Source organism: Lissotriton helveticus, chromosome 5_1, assembly GCF_964261635.1.
Source record: "Lissotriton helveticus chromosome 5_1, aLisHel1.1, whole genome shotgun sequence".
NCBI lineage: Eukaryota > Metazoa > Chordata > Amphibia > Caudata > Salamandridae > Lissotriton > Lissotriton helveticus.
The window spans coordinates 1,718,262,369-1,718,281,549 of NC_136065.1; the positions used below are offsets into that span (position 1 = coordinate 1,718,262,369).

Consider the following 19,181-nt stretch of genomic DNA (forward strand, 5'->3'; position numbering starts at 1 on the left):
GCGGACTTCCTATCTCGACACCCAGCTATAGACACAGCACTTGAGGTAGAACAAGACAGGCAAACGGAAGAGTTTGTGAACGTAGTATCGCAGTGGGCTTGCCCCCAAGACATATCCGCAGAGACAATCGTGGCACAGTATGATGGTGATGTCGTCCTGAGAAGAGTCATGAATGCGATACGGACAGGATCCTGTGAAGGTTTCCTACGGAATGTCCAAGGATGGAATGAAGCCGACCGGCTGCGTTTGGGTCAACTCTGCAAAGTACACAACGAGCTGAGCATCGCAGGAAATGGGCTCATCCTAAGAGGACCTCGCGTTGTAATTCCTCTTGCACTGCAGGACCAAGCTACGATGCTAGCCCATGAAGGACACCAGGGCACTCGAAGAATGAAGGCCAGGATGCGCGAAAAGGTGTTGTTTCCCAATCTTGAGAGCAGTGTCGATGCGGTGGTACAGAACTGCCGAGCGTGTCAACTAACCAGCGTCGCAGAAGTTCCAGCCCCAATCATCACTGAAGACCCCGCACCATCGTCATGGTCGTAGGTCAGTCTGGACTTTGGTAGCTTCCCGGATGGGAGAGTGACCGTAGTTTTGCTGGAGAGTTACACGAAATATCCCATAGTGGAACTGGCACAATCCACTAGCTTTACTAATGTACAACCCATTTTGAGCAAGGCTTTCGCCATGTTCGGAATTCCACACCGACTTAAAAACGGATAATGGTCCTCCTTTTCAAGGAAGCAAATTCAAGGAATTCCTGCAAGGGCTAGGGGTGAGACATCATCGTATCACACCACAATGGCCCCAGGCCAACGGCGAGGTAGAGCAGTTCATGAGACCTATTAACAAAATCCTGAGAATAGCTACAGTAGAAGGGACGAACCCTGAAGAAGCACTCCTACATATCCTCCGAGAGTACAGGAGCACACCCCACAGTACGACTCAGAGATCCCCCTGGTCGCTCATGCTGTCGGGTCCAAGGCGTGATCTGCTCCCTATGGCGGAGAATTGGATGCCCGACCCATACCTCCCAGAAGGCACTCAAGCCCGTCGGGCAAAGACCAACAACAGGGCAAGCAGGAGGAGGAGAGCCCAAAACCGAACACTGATTCCAGGAGACTCGGTACTCATTCGAGAGAGAAGGCCAGGTGGGAAATTCCGAACCCCATATGAAACCGTACCATGGACAATTCGATCAATCAGAGGCACTGCCATAACAGCGCAGCGCGATGAAGAAGAAGTGACGAGGAACGTCTAGTGGTTTAAACGAATACCATTCACACCTACCTGTACAGAGCAACCTGGTGAACCACCAGCGGGGTGCAGCGCTGTGAGTGAATCAGCAGAATTCCATCACTCCGATTCATCAACACCCTCTCCTGCTACGGCACCATTGTCACCAAGAACACCTCAGAGAGCCAGCCCAGAGTGTGCACCGATGAGAGGACGGCGGCAATATAACCTTAGGCCTATCCCCAGGCCGAGCCAGAGACTAGCAGACTTTGCGTGCTAAGTATTTTGTTTTTATTTGTTTAAAAGTCTAACTTGGGAAGGAATGTAGCGCTCTAGTGGTTTTCCCCCAGGTCCTGGCGGAGGCCGGAAGCACGTACACAATTGTATCACCTTCTGGCCAGGTGTGGCCAGAAGGCTATAAATAAATGGGCCGGGGTCGCTCTGGACTTCCGGTCCGACTAGCCCATGACTGTGTCTGCGTGAGTGCTATATTGTTTTCCCGATACTCCCTCATTGATGTCACCAATCCCCTACAAAATGCTCGCTGACGCTCCCAGCATGCCTCAGGCGGTCACGTGGTGTTCAACACTAGAACGCTACACCACGGTCATCTTTCTGCCCTGACCTCCTTTAGGCGTGCTGGCAGTAGGTGCCGAAAACTCGGACTACACTCCACCTCACCAGGAACTGTAAGGCAGCAGCCTGCATACACCCTGGGCTGGACACTCTTGTCGCCAATGTAAAGTAGTGGGCGCTAGGCCCACATACTTAGGGAAATAACGCACACACACAAAGTGATTATGGCACTGGAACTGGTCCAGGGCACGAGCACCCTGCCCCCTTTGTTAGCAGGGACACCTGATCAGTGACACCTGTGAGGGGTGGGTGTAAAGTGTGTAACATCCATCTCCTGAACACTAGAACGTGTCCCACAGGATACTACAATCTGTATGTGAACTGCCTTTGTACCCATTTCAAGGGAGTTCTGTGTGTCCAGTGCTTAATTTGAGCCCGTGGGGGAACAAAGGGGGAATTGAAAGGCTGGAAAACTGCAATGAAGGGAGAAAGCTGGGATGAAAAAGAACCTGCAAGAGTTAGATACAGAGTTAGGGAGTGTATGGCGGTGGAGTAAAGAGGCATAAGATGAAATCAATCAATCAATTAAAACTTTATTTGGATACAGTTTTGAATCCATAAAAGTATACAAATAAAAAATACATTGTTTAAGATCATTAAAATATTTAGTACACAATATAACAGAAACAGCAACAATCTTATAAGTCCATTAGTTTCTGTTACAAACCCAAGACACAATCTGTCATTTTACACAGAGTCATAGTTTGCACGGTATTTAACACACAGTTTTAAAAATCGGGCTATTGGGACGATGTTATACTCAATGTCCAAGCATTGTAGGGCAAGGAGGGCCGGTCGACAATGTCGCACGCCCATAAGTTTCACCAGAGGAATGATCCACCGCTTACGCGGAAATTCATAGTATGGACAAAAGAAGACTATGTGTAGTAACGATTGCTCTGAGTGCCCATCACATGGGCAGGTAGACAAGGTGCTAGACCAGTCTTTTATCTTCGGAAACGTTAGCTGTTGATGAAAGGTATGGAACCGAAATCGCGTCAGAAGATATTTATCATAAACATTGACACTAGTTAGTAAGTATGGCTGAATCCCATGTGAGACTTGCACCGAGAGTAGATGTAGATTTGTGGGTTTTAAAATCTCAGATGCAGAGTGAAGCTCACGGAGATGAGATAGACACACATTTTTCAACTTTTTACGTGAAACTTCAGTTATGGTCTCAGGTAATAGAAAGGCTGTTTCCATATTTATGTCTCTGAGAAAGTTATGAACATAGAGTAGCCATGGGATATTTTTCCACTTTTCTAAGGAAAGACAGTCAGAAATAAGGAGGCGTGTCAGTTTACATTCTAAAGTTTGCCAAAGACGGTGCCATAAGAGGATTGGTTGGACAGAAATGAGATGGGAAATATAGTCCTCACCCAACTCCATATGGCAACCGAAAGTTGGTGAACTTTTTGGGGCTGCCAAAAGATACCGCAGGAAGCCGTTTTCTACTTTTTGGATGGATTCCGAGTTTACGTGCCCCCATACCCCTGCCCCATACATTGCCACGGGGCAGCATTTAGCCCTATATATCTGGATGAGTTCCCGCGAGGGGCGCTGACCCAGTTTCTGGGTAAATGTAACCAAGGCAGATGTAGCTCTAAGGAAACCCATTTTTCTGGCTAAAATTGCTGGTTGCCAGGTGGAGGTGTTATCTATCTGGATACCTAGATAAGGGTATGAGTTTGTGCTTTCCAGGGTAATATTGTTGATCTGTGCACCGCCAGGATGTTTAAGGCGTTTCCCCAAATGCATGATAAATGTTTTCTTTGTGTTTACCTTTAAGTCTAGGCTTGCCATAAAAGTACTGTATCTATCAAGAAGGTGTTGGAGTTGCCAAGGAGTCCTGGCCATGAGGACCGCATCGTCTGCATAGAGCAGTGCGGGTATTGAACGGCGGTCTATCATGGGCAGGTCCTTGCTTCCTTCAAGCATCGCAACCTCCAGTCCATTCGTGTAGAGATTAAAAAGGAAGGGTGCCAGTACGCACCCTTGTCTGACACCCTTGTCTACTGAGAACGATGTTGTCAGTTCGCCCCCCGTACCATACCGTACTTTAGCAGTGGCCCCCGTGTAAAGATTTTGGATAAAATATACCAAAGGAGGGTCTACCCCCATGGACAGGAGGAGTTTCCAGAGTTTGCTGTGGGAGACGCAATCAAACGCCGCTGAAAGATCTACGAATGCTAAATGCAGCCTCCCCTTTTTTGCCCCAACATATTTACCTATCAACAAGGACAGGTTTAAGGCCTGCTCCACTGTCCCCAGACCCTCTCGGAATCCGTACTGCAGGTCTGAAATCACTTGATTACATTTGGCCCAGTCTTGAAGTCTTTTAAGAAGGAGCCGACCCATAACCTTGCCTGTGGATTCCAGGAGGGAAATTGGACGATAACAGGCAGGGTTATTTCGGTCACCTTTTTAAAAAAATCTGAAGCAGAATAGACGTTGTCCACGACTTAGGTGGGCCTATTTTAGTGGCTGCTTCGATGACCTTTGTAAGGATGGGGGACCATAGTTCTAGGTTATTTTTAAATAAGTCCACGGGGACCCCATCGGGGCCTGGGGCTTTGCCACACTTAGAGGCTTGTAGTGCATTTAGTACCTCTTCAAGATCAAAATTAAGGTTGGAAGAAACAGTCCTACTTTGACCGTTTTGGGGAGCCGGCAACTCCTGCGTAAGTAGTGGAAGCTGTGTTGTGGGGTCCTCCAGGGTGCCAAAAATCTCTGAGAAATGGTCAACCAAAGCGGCTTCGCCCACTGCAACCTCTAGACGGGGAGTTGATTGCTGATCGGTCAAAAAAGGTGTTCTTACTATTTGCCAAAAGGTGGCTGAATCCTTAAGGGAACAGCTACACTGAAGCTTACCCCATAGTTCTTTCTTGACATCCATTTTACAGAATTTAAGTTCTTGCTTGTAAAGTTTTCTTAACCTAGCTACTTCCCCTTTATCCCTAACGGTGCTAGTCAGGGCTTTCTTTAGTAAGAGGTAAGCAGTCCTTGTTGCACGGTTAAACCATCCCTTTTTTATTTGATTAGGGCCCTTGATTTTATGAAACAACTCTTTTTTAATTTCAGTTGTAATGGCAGAAAAACCAATCAATACCTGGGCGGGATCCGAATATGGGCTTAGGCACACTTCGACAGATGGAAGAGTGCGTTTCAGTACTGCAGAAGTAACCTTTTCGGGATCCACTTTGTCCCATTTTAATGCGTACCCATTCCATTTATTTACCCTTAATGACTCCTGAGACAAGAGTGTTTGCTTGGTACATGGTACAGACATGTTCGGGATGTTGATAGTAAAAGTGTTGGGAAAATGGTCACTACTGGCATTGGTGACTGTTCTAAAGCTAAATAGCTGATCTTTTGTAGCTTGCGACACCAAGATGTAATCAATTAAGGTTGACAGACCCCTGCCATTAAATGTCGGGGTAAAAGGCACAGGAGGGGATACTAACTCGTTTGCGAAGCCCATATCTAAGTTCATCATTATTTCAGTGGGAAAATTCCCTAGTTTTGTATGTGGGAAATGTGTTAGGCTAAGGCCCAGCTCATCCACAATACCACAATTAGTTGCGTTCCCATTCTCACAAAGATTTAGATTAAAATCCCCTCCCCAAACAATACTTATAGTAGAGGTGGGGTTTTTAAGCCGCTCTTCCATTAGAAGAGAAAAAATATGTTCCAGAACTGGGAGTGTATCCTTTGGAGAAAGGTTGTTATAAAAATTCACTATAAAAAAGAAGAGTGTTTTATTTGGTGTTATCTTAAGAATCTGAAAATAAGGGTTGCTATTGGTTAATTTAATATTGGTGATTTGTAAATCATTTGAGACGTATAACGCCAAACCACCTTTCGCTCTACCACATGAGGAGGGTTGTGCAGGAGTATTAAAGGTTTTGTAACCTTGCAAGTGAATGGGAACAGTTAACCACGTTTCTTGCAGGCATAAGATATTATAAGACTTTATGGTGAAGAGCCAAGGTGGAAGGGCAACCTTAGTGCGCAAGCCATTTACGTTCCAGAATATCAGGTTTAGGGATAGATCAGGTCTTACCGAACCCCCCGCAGTTGTAAAATCTACAGCTGGTGGTTTAGTCAGGGCCCTATATTGGGCCTTGCCTGGAATTGCCGCAAGCAGAAGGGGGTGGGAGGGGGAGGTCTCCTGCTCACACAGATGGATCTCCTCCACAGCCCTGCTTGGGGAAGGAGGTTGGGGTTCTTGGTTTACTACATTGATACATTCCGGGAACGTGGGGGACAAGGAGACGGGGAGCTTTGGTGAATGAACCAGTCGATCGTTAGCATCCAGGCCTGATAGAAGGTTAAATCTATTAGGCGTTTCCAAGGGTTCAAACCAATAAGATGGGTTATAGGCATTGTAGCCATTACTGCTAAAAGCACAGTAGTTCTGGCTAAACCTAGAGCGCTTGGTTGGATAACTAGTTTGTAATCCCAAATTTGGGATGAATTCTACTACTGATCTTGGGTAGAAAAAAGTCAATTTGCGTGTTGTAATGCCCCCTAGTCCACTTTCCTGGAAATCAGTTAAAATGTAATTCACAGCCCTAGTGTCTGAGAAATTTACAATGATAATGTCTCCCGGTAGATCTTTTTTACGACAGCCCAGCCAGCCTAGACGTCTGAGATGGGTAATTTTACCGTTCAGAGACGGAGGGAGTGGACGATTTTGACGGAGCCAATACAGGACTTTGTTTTTCAGTTGGAAATATGTTTCCGTTTTGCCTTCCTTAAAGGTGGAACGCCAGTCAGGACGACCACGTAGGGAACTGCTTCTGGGGGGAGATCTACAGGCCTAATCCTAGACTTACTTGATTCAACATATTTTGGCCGTGTGCCTTGGGCAGACATAGGTTGATGCTTAGGAACATTCCCCGCCCTCTGTGTGTTGTTTACCCAAAGAACAGGTACTATCTGTGGTGCTTGTGGCGTTTTAGTTTGCACAGAATTTAGGGTGGATGGATTGATGGTCTTTGCTCTGATCTTAATAGGGGGTAGGGTAAGATTGCTATTTGTAACACCAGGTTTTGCCACAGGAGCAGGTTTTGACAGAGCAGATGACGAAGATGGAAGTGCCATTTTTTTACCAGTAGCAGATGCTGGAGTTGGAGCTGTCATTACCGAAGGTGACATTGGTGAAGCAGTACCTGGTTGAGCTTTATCTGCTACAATATTCTCCCTAACCACTTGTTGTAGGGATCCTAACTGAACAGTTATTTGTTTAAGTCTCTCTATTACTGGGTGGATAAGGGATCTTAGTGTATGCTCGATGGGCCCCAGGATGTCGGAATTAGGGTATGCCTTAGGGGGAAGAAATTGTGGGACAGGACTATTTTTGGGATCAGGCTTAGACGTTTGAGTTAGCCTGCTCGCTTTTCTGCGTGTAGTACTACCACACTTCCTCCTTCTTTTTGTGGGAGGGGGACCTGTACGAGGGACGAAATTGATTTTGGAAATGTTAGGCTCTACTTGAAAAATATCCGCCCCAGATGCTAATGGGGTCGGGTGGGGTTGAGACTGAGGGAGGGGAGACACATTACGTTGTGGCCATGAGATAATAACGCTTAGTTGACTGATTGTATCAGTAATAGAGTCAATTAAGGTAGGCCTATCCTGAAGAAGCAGTGGAATACTGTCATTTCTTGAAGATTCACAGGCTACAGGAGATATAATAATCCCATCCTGGGCCGGAGTTGTAGGAAGAATAGATGGCAATAATGTACGCATATTCTTTATATCATCAACGGAGCGGCGTCTGTCAGCCCGTCGCTCAGCAAGAGAGTCCTCCCTGTCAACGTCTGGGAGCGCTCTAATCACAAAATGATCCAGGGTTCCTTTATTAGTCGTTTTTATTAGTGGAGATTTTCCCATAGTGTTCATGGTTCATGCAATTTGGGGAAACAAATATAGACTGTAGGCTCTGACCAACAATGCCTATGTTGTAATGATTACGTAGTCAATAATTCAGCGGGATAGAGACCAGGGGAAGCAAATATGAATGGCAGTTATAGCAGATTGTCTTACTTGAAGAGGACGCCGTGCCCGCCTCATAGATGTCAGGGGGAGGGCCCAGCCCGGCCTCCTCTGGCCTTTGACGGCCGTGGACGGCCCGCCCTTTGCCCGGGCTTCACCCGGCGCGTCCCGCGCACGATCCCGCGACGCGGGAGCAGGGCGCGTTTTTACAGCACCTCCGTGCGCGGGAAGTATCGTGGGCGGCTTCTGCCGCTAGTGCCCCTGGTAAAGGTAGTGTTGTCCGCTCGGCGGCAGCAAGAGGCAAAGTGCGGCGGCGGGAGAGCTATGTGGAGATTACCAGTCCTGGTCAGCAGTATCCCAGAGTCCCAAAAGAAATGAGCATCAATACTATGCATCCTTGGAGTTTGGCACCTCGACCTTCGATAGCGCCAGTTATGGACTTATAGGCGTACCTTTGGGCTCAACATCTTTTCTTTTACAAATAAACCCTGCACGTGTCACAGAAAAAACTATGCCTCGTGAGTCACCTTAATACTGTGACCACATATATCTAATGAAAAAATAAAGTTACATCTCTGCAATGGCTAGGCATACGTTCCTAAGACTTGCTTGTGAGGTGGTAGATGGAGGTGGAGGGTGCTCTGAGAGACGGAAGAGCGTACAGCATTTGTTACCTTAAAATCATCCGTTGATTGCACCCTCCTAAATGGTGCATGTAGAGAGCGGAAAAAGTAGAATAGTCGGGCCTTGGAGAATTTGGTTGCTAAGTGAGACCAGAAGATAATTATTGCATTTATGCGCGTTTTTTTATAGAGCATTTTTCCAAATCACTTAACATACATTAAAGACCATCGCCACGAGTAAAATGCAAATTAACCAAGGATATGCATATTTTTCTTGAAGGTGTAAGAGTAAAAAACAGGAGATCGAAGATGAAGCTTTGTAAAGCCCGATGTGTATGGATGGGTTCAAATTTGATATTTATTCTTAGGCTGCAGGACAGAGTAAGAAATGCAGTCTGGAGGTTGTGGAGTGATGAGAGAGACAAAGCCGAGAAAAACAAGCATAGGCAAAGCCAAAATGTCTCTCCTTTGTAAGATCTACTGACTTTGTCGATGTCTTTTTAGCCATGTTGTTTAGCAGCATAGCTGCTATGCTGCATGCCTGAAGGTAAAAAATATATTTTTTTTACGTTCTTAATACCAGCCATGCTGCACAGCATCAGCACTTTGGAAAATAATGGCTTACCAATACCTGCTTATTTTTAGCCATGCTGAACAGCAGCTGCGTTACTTTTCAGTGTTGCAATAATCATTGGGAAGCCAATAGGTCTCAAGACAAGACCCACTGTCTTTGCCATTGCTTGTTTAGACATGCTACCCAGACATGGCAATTGCGCTAGGGTTTTGTTTAATTCCAGTTTACATTTTGGATGCACCTGAAACCAGTGCTCAATTTGAGCCGATGGATGCCGGTGGGGTGCACGGGCACTTATTTTGAGGGACCGGCCCTTCTTTACATGCACTAGTTATTATATTTAGGAGCACAAATCGGAAAGATGGAGAAAGATCAAGACAGCAAAGTTGTCACAAAAGGAGAAAGCAAGAGTTTGCAAGAGGAAGAAAAAGGGTCAGGGAGTGTCTAGTTGTGGATTAAAGACGATCAGCCTTGGTATTCCACGCACCAAAGTTTAATTGCACCGGACGAAGGCTTCAGAGCAGAGCTTCGGGCACCATCACATTTTCTTTCACAAATTAAGCACTGCCTGAAACCAAAAGACGTTCATGTTACACACACAGGCAGTGTTAGTGTTTTACTAGCAACTACACTATCCTGCTGACACTTTATACAGAACTCCTTTTCATGCATTTTCTGGGCAGTATGGCGGAAGGGCGCTGCCCCACTGTTGCTACCCAGCAGCCGCAAAAATGAAAATTAAATGCTCTGGGAACCTGCGCTGTGTGCACCAGTCCAGGATCAGGAGAGGAGCAAGGTGGAGCGGACGCTGCATGAGGTAAGTCATAATTTATTAAATTAAATATATCTTTGTATATTTGTATTTATGTTCCACCCCTCCACCACCTTACCATGTCGCATCAGGAGCAGCCGCCACTGAGAGTGCCCTCTATAATTAGGTGAGCCCAGCTTCCTCACCTAGGCTTGACATAAGCGGATATACACAGTATGGCTCCAGCATACACAGATTGTTCTCCAAGTGCTTCTCACTGACAGAAAGCTCCACTGTCTCTGGGTTCTGTACACAGAGCTGCGTTAACGGCAAGCCATATGGCCAGAATTCTGACAGGTGCAGGGAGTGTTGGTATTTGTGATGTAGAGTTTTCATGAAACTGACACATTCCATCTTCAGTCTTTTTTCTTCTATTTGAGCCTGCACTATGACGGACTTTAAAAAAAAATGTTTTTATTGAATGCAATCAGAGTGAGAAAGCAGCAGTTACATCTTGAAAAACACAAATAATGTGCAGTCGAGCATAAACAAATTTTACAGTGCTTTCTATCGATAAAACATTAAAGGAGATACCATTTTTCATTTTGTTGAACATTTCCAACGGTAACATAGGTGTACATCAGGGCAGACGTCAAGAAAACATTTCCATAAGAATGCGTGTATAAAAGCAAATAAATGCATCATTATTCCAATGCATGGTCGGGATGGCAAGCATATAGTACCCCCAGCAGTGATGACAATGTGGGCGGAGGCCCAGATATAGTTTGCAAATCAAACCTCGGAGGCTAGGCAGCCATCGCCAGCGTATTCGGCGGTCATTTACGCTACAGTGTTCATGGGTGGGACAGGCAGACAGGGCAGAACAGGCAGGACAATCACCTAGCAAGTCATGTGTGCCCAACCGGGTTGGCAGGAGATGTCACAGGTGGAGACTGTCCGCTGCGTGACCATTGCAGGAAAGGTTCCCAAATGTCCCTCGGACGTGCAGCAGCAGGCATCAACTCCCAATAGGACCCCAGCTGAGCATGGCCATATGTCACATCAAACAACCAGTCTTTCAGTCTCGGTCTGGACCTACGCCCCCATGTGACAGCCACTCGCCTCTTTGCGTATAGCAGTAGGAGCGCATGAAGCTTACGGTGCGCAGGCGCTGTGCCCGCAACCCAGCCAAGGATGCCCAGCAGTGGCGACGGGGCGTCATCCCTCCCAAGATTTTGGTTTATTGCTCCGAAAATTTCGATCCAATACTCAGAGAGCGCTGGGCATTGCCAAGCTACATGTAAGAAGGAAGCCCCTGCCGCCCCACATTTCCAGCATCTATCATCCTCTCTGAGGCCCATGCGATGAAGGGAAGTGGGAGTGCGGTAGTATCTGTGCAGGAACTTGAAGTGCACCAGCCTGAGTTTACAGTTAGGGGATAATGCCAACAGCTGCCCACAACAGAATGCCCATTGTTCATCCGTTAGCGGCTCCCCAAGGTCATCTCCCTACAATTGCTGCGATCTGGGTACCATCAAGGGGGATTGTTCCTGCATTGAGTTGTAGAGCCTGGTCACAAGCTTTTTGCGGGACGCCCTAGCGAGTATGGTCTACAGTGCAACTAATTGCGGTGACTCCTCCGGAAAACCGCCCCCCAGCGCCCTACACGCAGCCCTGAGCTTGTGGTATGTGAATTTATCAGTGAATGTCACGGGGCTCTCCAGTGTCGCCGGGGGCATCTCCAGGAACCTGCCGTCTGGGTATATGTCCAAAAACGTGCGCAGGACGGTGCCAGCCAGGGAAACATCACCACTATTGGACTCCAAGCAAGGGATCATGGGGTTACGCTTGAGAGGCATCGCGGGTGCATACAACAGGGGAATGGAGGATCGCTTCAGCAACTCCCTCCAGGACCAGCGAAGCATGTCCGCCGTGTTTACATCTTGTGTAGGCCTCGGCGCTTTGTATAATAGAGTGCCACATTGAGAGGGAGCGGAGAGACCATGTCCGCCTCCACCGCCACATGTGGCTGGTAAGGGGTGGGGTAAATCCAAAAATGTAAGTATTGGGCCTGTGCACAGAGTGCATACAAATGCATGTCTGGCGCGCCCAGCCCACCCTGTCGCAGCGGAAGTGTCAACAGCGCCCATGAAACTCTAGCCTGGCCCCCCGCCCAAGCAAGTGTAAGCCGGCTGGATCGCAAGCGGGTGAAAAAGTGTTGTGTCAAGGGGATCGGAACATTAGCAAAAAGATAGAGGAATTTGGGCAATACAATCATTTTTGTCAGCGCAATTCTGCCCGCCAGGGAGAGAGGAAGTTTGGACCAGATCGCCACCTTGCCCTCAAGCCACACGATCGCTCTGCCAAAGTTCAGGCTCCAGAGCTCCTGCAAGTTCCTGCTCACCCAGACACCCAGGTATTTTACTTCATCTGCTTCCCATCTGAGGGGGTAATCTGAGTGTACTTCTATGGTGTTATCGGTGAGCGGGAATACGACTGATTTAGACCAGTTTATGGAGACACCGGAAAGACCGCCAAACTTGACGAATTCGCGGAGTAATGGGTTTAAGTTTTCAGTTGGTTTATGTACATACAGAGTTACATCATCAGCGTACATGGAGATTAGGAGGCTACGGGAACTGAAGGCAATACCCCTCGCCGTGTGGTGTTGGCGAATACGAGCAGCTAGCGGCTCCATAGCGATGGCAAATAAGAGGGGGGATAATGGACATCCCTGCCTGGTGCCCCTGGAAATCGGAAAAGACTCAGAGATCATACCATTCAGTCGTACTCTGGCTCTGGGGGCGGTATATAATAAGCGGATTAGGTTTATAAAAAGGGGGCTGAAACCCATTCTTGTTAAAATGGTGAAAAGGAATGACCATTCCAAAGAGTCAAAGGCCTTTGTCGCATCCAGGAACACCACAGCGGCCTGGGTGTCGGGGTGAAGATAGTGCAACGCAGAGAAGACCGTTCTCAAATTGTGCGTGGTGGAGCGTCCTGGTATAAAGCCCGACTGATCCGGCAGTGCCACGTAGGGTAGCAGAGGTTGCAAGCGATCGGCTATAATCTTAGCGTAGATCTTCACATCCACATTTATGAGGGACAAGGGGCGGTAAGAGTCCACATATTTATCATCTTTGTCAGGCTTGAGGAGCGTGACAATCAAAGCCTCCCTCATCGAGTCCGGCATTATCCCCACTTCCTGCGCCTCCACAAAGACGGCGTGCAAGCGGGGGCCAATTCCTCTGCGTATGTTTTATAGAAGACGGCTGTGAGTCCATCCGGACCAGGCGCCTTGTTTTGGGGCAGCGCTTTAATGGTGTCAGCAATCTCTTTCACCGTTACTGGTTGATCCATGTACTGTCTGTGCGCATTATTGAACCACACTACGCTACGGATTCCAAAAAAGCCTCAAGTGATTCGTTTGAGGTAGTGTGGGTGGATTTGTACAAAGTCGCGTAGTACTCAGTGAAGGTCTGCAATATCTCCCGCTGATCTGTCAGTGCCCTCCTCGTATGATCAATGATAGTGTGTACCTTCGTCAGTGTGGGGATTGGACGAATCAACCTGGCAAGCGTGCGGCTCGGTCTGTCCCCCTCCCCATATCTGCGGGCTTCGGCTTGTTTCCCCAGAAATTTGAGCTCACGCTGCACTTCATCATTGAATTCTAGCAGTTTGTCTTTAATCTGGTCCGCTAGTGTGGGTGTAGGAGAAACGCAGAAGTCACGTTCTAGGAGCTGCAATGTACATTCAATCCTTGCCAGTGTATCTCTGATTGCCTTCAGGACCCCCGCCCTGCGCGCAATGCACTGCCCCCGAATAACTACCTTGAATGCATCCCATAGCACAGCATCTGTCTTGACTGTACCAGTGTTAGTGTCAAAATACTCTACTATGTCCTGCCGGATTTCTTCGGTGAAAGCCGCATCAAGGAACGCATCCGGCGGGAGGCGCCAGGAAAAGGCGCCACACAGATTACCTGGGATTGCCAGTTCTAGTAGGCAAGGGGAATGGTCAGACAGGGACCTGGCCAGTATGTCCACTCGCGTGATCCAAGTGGCGACATCCGCCGAGACTAACCAAAAATCCAACCTGGACCAGATATACAGGTGCCTACTCGAGCATCCACATTTCTAGCTCTCCACACATCCAGCAACAAACCTTCACACATGATATCTGACAGGGCCTGACGTGCATGTGGGTGCATGGGTCTTGAACCGCCTTGTCTATCCATCGACCCGTCCAGTACAACATTGAAGTCGCCTCCCCAAATTACAGTGAAAAAGCCAGTGACATCAATCTTTGCCCAGACCTCCCTGAAAAATTCCGGGTCATCCACATTCGGGCCATATACGGCAACCAATACCCCCTCCTTGCCCAGCAGGCCCTTATGTAAAACTAAATACCTCCCGACATCATCCAACACTACCGATGTTGTCCTCCAATCCACGCCACGGCGCAGTAGGATGGCTACCCCCCTGGCATAGTTAGAGTAAATGGCTGAGTATGACAAGCCCCATCTGGAGTGCTTAAGTCTGGGGGAGCAGGATAAATTGATATTTGTTTTTTGTAGAAAACAGATATCTATGTTGTGTCTAGTGAGGTAGCTGTGCATGAGCCTTGATTTTCTGTGGTCGCCTAGGCCTCTAATGTTCCATGTCAGGAGCAGGGTTACTTCCATTTAAAATGTAGAAACAGTTGGCATTCACTCACCACCCGACCAGCCACACGCATTCTGAAAATCAACAGTATGTACTCATTGCAATGTGCCCAGTAGTACACCTAAAAACACCCGACCCAACCCCACCCTCCTCCCACATCAACCCCCCAATCAGGTTGTGTCAAAAACCCCCCTAGCGCGCCAGGTCTAAACACCAAATAGGCGCAAAAACAGTAGATCAACAGTTTCGTGGGAGACACCCCTCGGAGGCATGGCATCCCGAGCATACACCCCTGTTTGCACAGGGTGGCTGCATTAAATGAGCTATTTCTGCAAATGTCAAAACAGATTAAGAAAACAGTACGCATCTGCCCTCCTAGTCGCATTCGGCTAAGTAGAAAAAACAACCTGAGATCATAATTGAGCCCGTGAGCCCCAAACTATACAGACAGTCAGATAGGTTACAGCCGATTATTACCACAGGACGCTACAGGTCTGCCATTCTATCATTGTCACTTAGCTGGTTCACTGATTCAGTCCCAGTGTCCGACCTCCTCCCCGATCTGGGCTTCCATATGTGTTTTGCAAATTTGAAAGCAGAGCCTGCATCGAGGAAGTGATGTGTCTTGCCTTCATGCACCACTCTAAGCTTCGCCGGATACATAAGAGAGTAGGGGATCTGTGCTTGGAGCAGAATCTTCTTAGCAGGTAGAAACTCTTTGCGCGCCGCCTGAACCAGGGGCGTGAAGTCGGGGTAGAAGGATATGACGTTTCCCTTGTGCGATATTTTCCCCTTTTCTCGGGCCAGTCGTAGCACGTTGTCCCTGTCCTGGTAGTTTAACAGCTTGGCCAAAATCGGTCTCGGCGGGGCCCCCAGAGGCGGATTTTTCCCCAGTGTCCTATGGGCCCTTTCTACAGTGAAAACAGGGGACAGATTGGGATCAAAGAGTTCGTGCAGTAGGTCAGTCACAAAGGTTTCCATTTTACCCATCGCTGTTGTCTCTGGAATGCCCGTGATGCGGACATTGCATCTCCTGGACCTCGCCTCAAGATCATCCGCCTTGGCGCTTAGGGCGTCTATTCTTTTCTCCAAGTTGCTGATATGTGTCTTGGTTTCCTGCTGAAATTCACAGCACTCCGTGTGCCTATTCTCAAGCACATCAATGCGCGTCTCATGGGTGGCCACCTGCGCTCTCACTCCGTCCAGCTGAGCAGCCATGCTGTCGAGTTTTGCGTCAATGCCCTTCAAGCTGGACCGTACCTCCAGAAGCAGAGCAGGCACGTCAATGTCTTGCTGGGGGTCCGTATTCTGCCCCCCAGACGCCGCAGCCTCTTATTCCGCTTGCTTGGCCGTTTTTTTCTGCTGCTCAAACGTGAGCCTGGGCTGGCGAGTATCTCCTTTCCCCATGTTCGACGTGCAGCAGACCAGTGCTTACGAGCGGCAGGCAGGGTAGACCAATACAAATAGAATCAGCCCCTTGCAGGAGTGCAAGCTTGAATGAGGGCACAGTACCTTCAGGCCACGGAACCTGGGATGTCAAGGTTAGGGCGAGCTGCAAGTTTGTAGGCGGTTAGCACGTTTCTTCTAGCGCAGGCGGCGCAGGCCCCAACTCACCAGCAGGGAGGGCGGCCAGCGCCGGGTGATGCGTGGGTGCGCAGCGGCGAGTGGGCCCAGGCTGTCAGCGATCGGCACTACAATGGTTCTCTGAAGTGTCCCACACTGCACCCCAGCTGGCAAAAGAGGAGCGCTCTCTCTCACAATGGTTGCGTCCACCGGCAGGCGATACCCCAGCAGGAGCGCCTACACGGCCCAGGATCCCTCGACGTGCAGGACACCGGGGGGAGGCGAGCGCCGACCGCACACCCAAGGGGCTATGTACTAGGCGGGCCCGATCGGCAGCGACCCCAGCAGCGACGCACCAGCCTCACTCAAGATGGCGCCCGCCAACGTCGATTCTCTAATCGGTCACGGCCCACCCCCGCACCGGAGGCTCCGTAGGCACTCACCGCGTAGTCCAGCCGGCGACAAGGCCCAGGATGTGTCAGGACCCCTCTGCTCCGGTGGAGACGCGGACAGCAGGGGGTTCCGCAGGCTGCAGCGGCCGTCAGTGCGCTAGGCCCCTCGCGCCGCGCCCTCTATTGACGCACCGTCCCCCACTCCGGCCTCCAGGTCCGACGGATGTCCCTCGCGGAGGGGGCGGCGGAGGTGCGTTCAGAATGTTGCCGGCACAGTGCAACGCCGATTTTGCGGTCGGTCCGTCTCAGCACTTCAGCAGCCGTTGCGCATCGGTTAGGAGTGCGTACTTTACGAAACAGCAGGATAAATTAAGGATTACGAAGGCAGCGGGCGGAGCGCGCTTTTTAGGCGGCCATCTCGCAGCTCGCTCGGCCACGCCCCCCACTATGACGGACTTAGTTACATCACTGCTGGCAAATACGTGAAAGAGGGGCATAAATGCAAAGGTTGACTGCAAGGATAAACATTGAAGAGGGATGAACTAAAGCAGTGTTCCAAAGATACTACCGTTATTGCAGCAGCCATCTGAAAGTTGGCCTGCTGTAACTCCATGGAATATGGAAATCAGTAAAAGTGCTCTTTCTTTTCTTCAGATAGTGTTTTATATCTGTATATGTATGTTACCAAGACTTGGGTGTTTATAATTTGAATTCATCTCTGTTGACCTGGCTCTTTCTGCAGGGTCACCCCCAAACTGTTTGCCGTATTTCTCCCCTTTATTTTACCCCAATATTGCACACTTTACCACTGCTAACCAGTGCTAAAGTGCATGTGCTCTCTCCCTAAAACATGATAACATTGGATCATACCCAATAGGCCCTAGTAATGTGCACTACATGTGCCAAGAACCTGTAACTTTAAGGCTACGAGTGGGCCTGCAGCACTGATTGTGCACCCACATAAGATGCCACCCACATAAGAAGCCCCGTAACCATGTTCCAGGTCTGCCAAGGCATGTCATGTATGTGTAGTTTACTGCCACTTTGACCTGGCATATAAAACTACTTGCCAATCCTTAAATTCCCCTTTTATTTGATATATGTCGCTTCTAAGGAAGACCCTTAGTAACCCAAAGGGGAGGCTGCTGTGCAGGTAAAATGTAGGACATGTACATGTTTTACATGCCCTGGTAGCGACAAACAACCTATTTTGTATTTCACTACTGTGAAACCTACTGATGTCATAGGCTAGCATTGGGAATTCCTTAATAAACCTGTAAGCTGTAATTCCTGATCGGAGAGGAGTGGATTTTTCATGTTCCATATGGTTGGAATTGTCTTGATAAATCCTCTTTACTGGTAAAGCTGGATTTAACATTACAGTGTTAGAAATGCCAGTTTTAGAAAATTGACATTTCTCTGCTCTTAGGTCTTTTGTGCCTTACAGCCTGTCTCCAATAGACATTTGGATTGGGTGACAGCATTCTCTCTGGACCGCCACAAACAGGAAGGTGAGGCTCATCTTTATTCAGAGCACTCATCTGCATTCTGATGGGTCTTCCTGGGCAGGGCGGAAAGGGAGGGGCTTACATATCAATAGGTAGTGTCCTGTCCACACACAAAGCACTGAATTATGCTCCCCTCCCCTGGATTAGCCAGGCAGACAGGACTGGGTTGAAAGAGATTTCGTTCACTTCAGAGGCCTGCCTTTGATAATCACTGCCACTTCAAAGGCACTTTTGGGTATAAGTACTAGGTTCCTGACCCACACAAATGTTTTGCTTCTGAGAGGGCTTCACTGGACTCCTGATCTTGAAGACTGGCTTTTCTGCTTGTTGCCTTGCTGCCTGCTGCTCTCTGACTCTGCTGAAGGAGAACTGGACTTCACTTTCAACCAAGTGATCTTCAAGGGCTTGCCTGGCTTTCCTTCTGTTGCTTGAGACTCAGGGCTACCTAAGACTCTACCACAGCTCCTGTGCCTGGCTCACTGTAAGTGGACCGAGGTACTTGCATCATTGGAACCAACGTGAAGCAACGCAAAGGCCTGCAAGGATTTGTCACAATGCTGACAGCTGCTTGGATCTGATGCAGGATGAACACACAGTCTCTCGGATCTGATGTCGGAAGCATCGCAAAGCCTCATCGCACAGATTCGTGGCACCGATGCCAGACAGCACGAAGCCTCACAAAGCTTCACCACTTAGACTCTTGGTACTTACGCCTGTTGGAGCAAGGCCTCGCTGCACAGCTTTTTGGAACCAAAGCTGCACAACACTAAGCCTCACAAAGCCACAATGCACAGTCTGTGACTGCGACCAGGAAAGGTACTTTGTTCATCAGGACCTGCATGGGTCCTGTAGCTGGCCTGCGCGCCATCACGAACGGCCCAAACTTTGACTTTGCCTAGGCCCAGGCCCAGTGCAACCTAAGGTAACCAGGGAGGAGTAGGAGGAGCGGATACTTACACTTCAATATTCCCTCCTCTAGCTTGGCCTGCCTCTATCGGTACTACATTTTTTGATCTACCAGCGCCGGGACGCCTCTTTGCTGGGGCAGCTGTCGCGCTTACACAAACTACTAGTGTCCTGTTCAAACACAAGTCACTGATTTACCCCACAGAGTGAACGTGTGACCACAAGCAACAGAGCAAACTAGGTCCTAACTATAACTACCTATTGGATATATATATATATGTATATATATATATATATACATATATATATATATATATATATATAT

At 48.5% G+C, this 19,181-nt stretch overlaps 1 protein-coding gene across 1 annotated transcript in view; it reads right to left on the reverse strand.

Moving 5' to 3' along the window:
• LOC144752791 (vasoactive intestinal polypeptide receptor-like) overlaps positions 1-8,026 on the reverse strand; it is a gene marked incomplete at its 5' end in the record, with an annotated part of 603,698 nt that extends 595,672 nt beyond the window's left edge. Inside the window, one exon of the mRNA XM_078640644.1 lies at positions 7,927-8,026. Within this exon, the coding sequence (XP_078496770.1) occupies positions 7,927-8,026 (100 nt within the window). The remainder of the gene's footprint in view (positions 1-7,926) is intronic.
• Positions 8,027-19,181: the final 11,155 nt, after the last annotated feature.